This window comes from Lemur catta, chromosome 19 (assembly GCF_020740605.2).
Source record: "Lemur catta isolate mLemCat1 chromosome 19, mLemCat1.pri, whole genome shotgun sequence".
NCBI classification, from domain to species: domain Eukaryota; kingdom Metazoa; phylum Chordata; class Mammalia; order Primates; family Lemuridae; genus Lemur; species Lemur catta.
The window spans coordinates 19,212,676-19,219,329 of record NC_059146.1 but is presented as its reverse complement, the minus strand read 5'-3'; the positions used below and the strand labels follow the sequence as shown (position 1 = coordinate 19,219,329).

At 54.8% G+C, this 6,654-nt stretch overlaps 1 protein-coding gene across 1 annotated transcript; it reads right to left on the bottom strand.

The window, feature by feature from the left end:
* Positions 1–771: 771 nt before the first annotated feature.
* Positions 772–2,745, bottom strand: ZNF835 (zinc finger protein 835). The gene is given in 2 exon segments (XM_045532528.1): positions 772–1,243; positions 1,246–2,745. Coding segments are annotated over 2 exon segments (1,635 nt in total). The 3' UTR covers positions 772–1,108.
* Positions 2,746–6,654: the final 3,909 nt, after the last annotated feature.

The window sequence follows — 6,654 nt, the reverse complement described above, 5'->3', positions numbered from 1 at the left end:
TTCATAAAGATCACAGTTTTGTGAAGTTATGTAATTATGTTAGCAACTTTTGTCTCCCCACTGTAGTAGGTGGGGCACATTAATGGCTGCCACTCTTCACTCCTCCTCTGAGCATGCTCTGGGGGCTCTTCCTACACTGCTCCTGGCCTTGGCTGTGAGGCTTGCGCCAGTGGGACTAGATGCAAACGTGACACCATCAGAGGCTTGAAACTGTGCCTGTGTGTGTCCACTCTCTCTCAGGCCCTGTGCTACCTCTCTGGGAACATGCCAGGTTAGATGTGAGTCACCAGGAGAGTGACTTGGTCCAGCTGAGCCCTCTTGACAGCCAGCCCCCATCTGACCCACAGCTGATTGCAGATGTGAATGGGGGTCCAGCCGAGATCAGCCAAGCTCAGCCAAGCCGGGTCCAGACAAACAGAACCACCCAGCTGAACTGTAGATGTCTAAGAAACATTAAATGGACAAATGGATAATTTGTTACACAGCAGGAGCTAATTGATATAATCACTGAAGTCAGGTCTTTAAGTTGGGGGGGGGGGGGGGAGATGTGCGGTGGCCGAAGATGGTTCCTCATACTGAAGAAAAGACTGTGCCCACCCTAAAAATCTTTTGTAGCTCGGTCAGAGGAGAGGCACTCACTTCTTCTAGAACAATTTCCTATTCTGAATCTCTCTCACTCATTTTTCTAACTTAGTGAATCTTGATTTCTTCCGCAGACTCTGCTCCTTTAATAAATATGCCAACTTTACCAAAGGAGCCAAACCTTTTTAATCTCTTTAATCCAATTAAAATCACTGAGCAAGTACCTAGTCACTCATGTCATCAACAACAAAAAGGCCAGCCAGAGACCCTCAGAACTGTGCCACGTTCATAATTTTGCACCGGGGAGCCAGTTGAGGGGAGTCCGGCAGACGTGGGGGCCAGTCCCAGGGCTGTGTGCTCCCCACTGTGTGACCTGGGGCAAGTTACTGAGCTTCTCTGAGCCTCGGTTTCCTGGGGGCAGCGTGGGGGTGATATAGTACCTCCCCCATAGGGTGGTGAGGCTGGAAATCAGCCATACAAAAAGGTTAGTGAAGCGCCTGGTGTATGCGCCCTGCAACCTCAACTCTTAATCTTCTGCTGGTCCAGGCGGGTTTCTGCGAGGGCGCTACTGTTTACAGGCTTCTCCTCCCTGTGAACGCTCAGGTGTTGAGTCAGGTGTGGGAGCTGGGCAAAGGTGTCCCCACACTGGCCACACGAGTAGGGCTTCTTGGCCGCATGGGTCCTCTGGTGTCGGATGAGCGCTGAGGAGAAGCTGAAGGCCTTTCCGCAGCTGCCGCATTCATAGGGCTTCTCGCCGGTGTGCACGATGTGGTGCTGGACCAGGTAGGAGCGGTTGCTGAAGGCCTTGCCGCACTCGGGGCAGGTGTAGGGCCGCTCGCCGGTGTGCGTACGCTGGTGCAGGGTGAGGGACGAGCCCTGGCTGAAGGCCTTGCCGCACTCACCGCACTTGTAGGGCCGCTCCCCAGTGTGGATCTTCTGATGCTCGATGAGGGAGGACACGTGGCTGAAGGCAGCGCCGCACTGCAGGCACTTGTAGGGCCGCTCACCGGTGTGCACAAAGTGGTGCTGGAGGAGGTGGGAGCGGTTGCTGAAGCGCTTGCCGCAGTCCTGGCACGTGTAGGGCCGCTCGCCGGTGTGTGTGCGCTGGTGCTGCGTCAGGTGTGACACCTGCGTGAAGGCCTTGGCGCACTGGCCGCAGGCATAAGGCTTCTCGCCCGTGTGGATGCGCCGGTGCTCCGCCAGCGAGGCGCTCTGGCTGAAGGGCGCACCGCAGTCCGGGCAGGTGTAGGGCTTCTCCCCGGTGTGCACACGCCGGTGCTGCGTCAGGTGCGCGATCTGCGTGAAGGCCTTGGCGCACTGGCCGCAGCGGTACGGCTTCTCCTCGGTGTGGATGCGCTGGTGGCGGATGAGCGCCGATGAGAAGCGGAACGCCTTGGCGCACTCTGCGCACTCGTAGGGCTTCTCGCCAGTGTGAATGCGCTGGTGCTCGATCAGGGACGAGCGGTTGCGGAACGCCTTGGCGCACTGGACGCACGCGTAGGGCCGCTCGCCCGTGTGCACCCGCCGGTGCTGGGTCAGGTGCGTGACGCGCGTGAAGGCCTTGCCGCAGTCGGCGCAGCGGTGCGGCTTCTCGCCCGTGTGCGTGCGCCAGTGGGACACCAGGTAGGAGCCCTGGCTGAAGGCCTTGCCGCACTCATGGCACGCGTAGGGCTTCTCCCCCGTGTGCGTGCGCTGGTGCAGGGTCAGGTGCACACTCTGGCTGAAGGCCTTGCCGCACTCGGGGCACGCGAACGGCTTCTCCCCGGTGTGGATTCTTTGGTGCAAGATGAACGCCGAGCAGTAGCTGAAGGCCTTTCCGCAGTCCTCGCATTTCCATGGCTTCTTGGGGCTGCCACCTTTCTCCCCCTGGCCAGCGTCTGAATGCTTCTGCTTCAGGTTCTTGGTTGGCACACAGCACCTCTGGGGCCTGCTGTCACCGGGGGCCGTGGCTTGGGTAGCAGCAGGACCCAATGTGGTTCTTGGGATTTGGTTGAGTTCATTGCGTTCCTGGACGCCGTCCGCTGCAGGGTCTCCCTTGTGGGCCGCTGCCTCTGGCTCCAGACAGCTTTCCCGGTTTTCCTGAGGGTCTGTGAACTGATCCTCGTGTTTCCAGTTTCTTTCCAACTCTGAGCCCTGGAGGGTGAGGCTCAAAAGTCCCTCCATCCCTGCTCCCTCAGCTGCTGTTTTAAACTCACATCTCTTCTCTGAGTCTAAAAGAAAAGAAAGAAAAAAGAAGTTACCATTGTTATTTGCCCTGGGTTGGAAAAAAGGTTAACAAATGGACTGGGAAGGACTTAATGCAGGGTCCCTGGACCTCAGAACCACTTGACAGTTTGGGTCTGATAATTTTTTGTTGTTGGGCCTCACTGTGTGTTGTAGGATGCTGAGCAGTGTCCCTGGTCTCTTCACACTGGATGCCAGAAGCACCCCCCCCACCCCAGTTGTGACAATCAAAATGCTTCCAGACATTGCCAAGTGTCCCCTGGGTACAAAACTGTCCCTGGTTGAGAACCGTTGATTTAATGGAACTGAAAACAAATTTAGAAGATCCCTGCAAAAAAATATGAATCTGTCAGAACTTAAATGTACCCTTGTAATCTAGTGCTATGGGCTGAATTCTGTCCCCTCAAAACTCCTATGTTGAAGCCCTCACCCACTAGGTGATGCTATTGGGAGGTGGGGCCTTTGGGAGGTGATTAGGGTTAGATGAGGTCATGAGGGTGGGGTCCCCATGATGGGATTAGTGTTTTTATAAGAGGAAGAGACACCAGAGCTCGCTCTCTGCCAGGTGAGCACAAGCAAAAGGGGGCCATCTACAAGCCAGGACAAGAGCCCTCACCAGCACCCAATTGCAGGAGCAGGAGCTGTGAGCTGGCTGTTTCCTTGATGTTGAACGGGTGTGGACGAAGGAAAGCCGAGTGCGACCTGGAGGAAAGCCATCTGGTCAGCAGCCCGAGAAGCTGAATTAAACAGCCAAGTATCCAGTGACTGCAGTCATGTAGGAGGTCTGGGAATGTTCTTTGAACAGAGCATTCTCAAAATATAGAGATTAGGGAGTGAACGGCCATCTGTTTCCTGCCCTTGAGTTCCCTCTTGAGTTATATGAATAAAAGTAATGTGCACACCAAGGACGGGACTCTTTGCTCTTACAGCATCGAGTCCTCCTTGCTCCTTTGTCCTGATAATTGGCTACTTTATCTTCATTTCTGCACAGCCACTTGGTTTTGGGTTACCTGTGCCGAGCTGGACTCAGCACCCAAACATGCTGGCAGCCTGATAACAGACCAGCCTCCAGAACTGCAAAGAAATAAATGTCTGTTGTTTAAGTCACCCAGTCTGTGGTATTTTGTTAGAGCAGCTAGAGCTAAGATACCTGGAAATAAAGTTTTCTGGGGAAAAATCAGTTCACTTCATACACAGAGGAAAAAGCAAGCCCTAAATTCCATGCCAAATATATTGCTGGTGGGAGTACGCATTGGGAAAACTGGCTTGGAAGACTGTTTGGTATTTTCTAGGAAAGATGCAGACACACATCCTCCACCGCTCAGTAATCACATCCTCTTAAAAGTAAGCCAGAGAAACGTGCACACATGTGTACCCGGAGGGTTCTGAGATGGCTAGTAACAGCCAAGGACTAGAGACAATCCTGCCATCCATCAGCAAGGGAACGGACAAATAAATGGGGTAAAACATCAACACTTCAAACAGTGTTGGCAAGAAGGGCAACATGCAAAATAATCTCTCAGGTATGGTGCTATTATATTTAGGCTTAAAAACAGGTAAATCAAAACCATTTGTTATTTAGGGATTATAAACGTGGCAAAGGTTCATAAAGATAAGTGTAGGTGGGCCAGCTAGGATGCCACCCCCTACAGACAGCCTTAAGGCCCCCGTAGGGTCCCCAGAGCTAGTGGGGGTTCCTGCCTTGTGGTCTCGGGATCTATGTCACTCAGGCTGAGGCCCCTGCTCTGGCTGCCATGTCTCAGTGGGTCCAGTCAGCATCTGTGGGAGAAAGAAAGGGGGCCCGTGAAGGAAGACACTGGGGCAGATGCAGACATTGGGGGGAGTGTGTGGGAGTAGTGAAGATGCAGGGTGTTTTCTCCCCTGTGCACGTGTGGGGAGGGAAGTGGATTCTGGGCTGGGTTGGGTAAACTGGGGTGTGTGTGGGGGGGAGAGATCACGCATACACACAGGAGCCCAAGGAGAGAGGCAGGCAGGCCTGGGGCAGTAGAAAGAGAAACCTTTCTATACGCTCAGCACTTCTGACCCATGGGTTTTTAAAAATGTGTATTTCTGATTATATCACAATATCACAGGTAGACACATGCATCACGTCACACTCTGACACACACGGAGTCACATGCAATCAGACCCGGGGGGGGGGCTAGTTACATCACACACAAACACACAAGAACATGCAGGGACACACACTCAAAAGGCAGGCAGGAAGCTGTGCACCTGCAGCCACACACATACATGCACACAGGGTCTCAGGGACAAGTAGGTACACATACGCCCAGCCCCAAACTAGCATCCCTGGGTGATCAGGTACACACAGGGACAAGGTCACACATGCCACCCTGCTCCACACAGACAGGCCATGTGCCCGGACACCTCCCACGGGGACACCTGTGACTTCCTGTGCAGTCACACCCAGTAGGCAGAGCTCCAGCATGGCCAAAGGCCACGTGTGCAGGGGCTCCCCCAAGCACAGATGCACATACACATTGACCCCACGTGCCTGCAAGGTGTTTCTCACAAACATATCCTGTGATACAACCACACCGCCGTTTACAGACTCAGGTACATACAGAACAACACAGGCACACCCAGGCCGCCGAGCTTCGTGCTGGCAGGCACACACACCGAGCCACCCTACAGTTACACACCCAGAGATCCAGACGTGGGGTCATACACCTGATGCCCAGAACAGGTTTCACATGTGCCCAACGTCAGACACACGTCTTTGTGTGACATGCTGTGATATGCAGAGATCCCCAAACGCATGCAGACACATGCTCAGTTACACTCGCTGCTTCACCTGCAGAGCCTGAATCCCATAGGTGGGCACACGCCACACCACTGGAGTAACCAGGCATAGCCATGGTGACACGCGGGGAAGCCACTGGAGTGAACAGGTGCATAAACGGTGACACGCGGGGACGCGCCCACACGCATGGTCACACAGCTGCACGGGCAGGCAACGCTGAAGTCGCGAACATACATGCACACACAGACACAAGCGCGCATGCGCACACTACACACCGGCGCCCTCGCCTTCTGGGACCACCTTCAAAGGCCCGGGGCGGCTCCCGCCAAGCCCCGTGGAGTTGTCTCAGCTTCTCTCTAGTGTCCGGCCCTCCCAGGCCAGCGCAGACCCAAGGGCCCTCCTCCCTCACAGGCGCAGAGACAAAAACACCCACCACCACCACCAACTGGCCCACGGGCCAGGCCAGGCGAATCGCGCCTGCGCTCCGAATGAGGACCATTAAGGGCGGCTCCGAAGAACTACAACTCCCAGAAGGCCCTGCGCGCCGGTCTGCTCCGCCACTGACAGGGCCTGGGTCACCGAAACTACAACTCCCAGAAGGCTCAGCGCCCGTGTGCACGGGGTCTATGGCTCGCAGCCTTCTTTGGCGCCCGACGAAGGAGGGCGACTGGGGGTGGGGCTTGTGTCTGCCCCCCCACAAGTCCCGCCCACCACAGCCTGCGTGCGGGTCGTGGGCGTGGCCAGTAATTAGGGGTGGGACTTTTCTTCCTCAAGGGAGGGAGCAGAGAAGCCAAGAAAGAAGGAATCTGAGGATCAGAGAAGCCAAGTCCTTATCCCAGGCCACACAGCCCTTTAAAGGCAGGTTCTGGTGTTTGCGACCTATACTTTTTTTTTTGTCTCAAGTAGTTGATGTCATTCAATCCAAAGCAAAGGAGATGACAAATCCACTGATAATAGGTGAATAATTATAATAGTGGACACGTATATGAGATTTACTATTGGCTCCTGATCTTGCTGGTTGGTGAGGGAAGTCTCTCCCACAGGCCCTCCTCCTCCTTAGGGTATCTTTAGGGGTAGCTGAG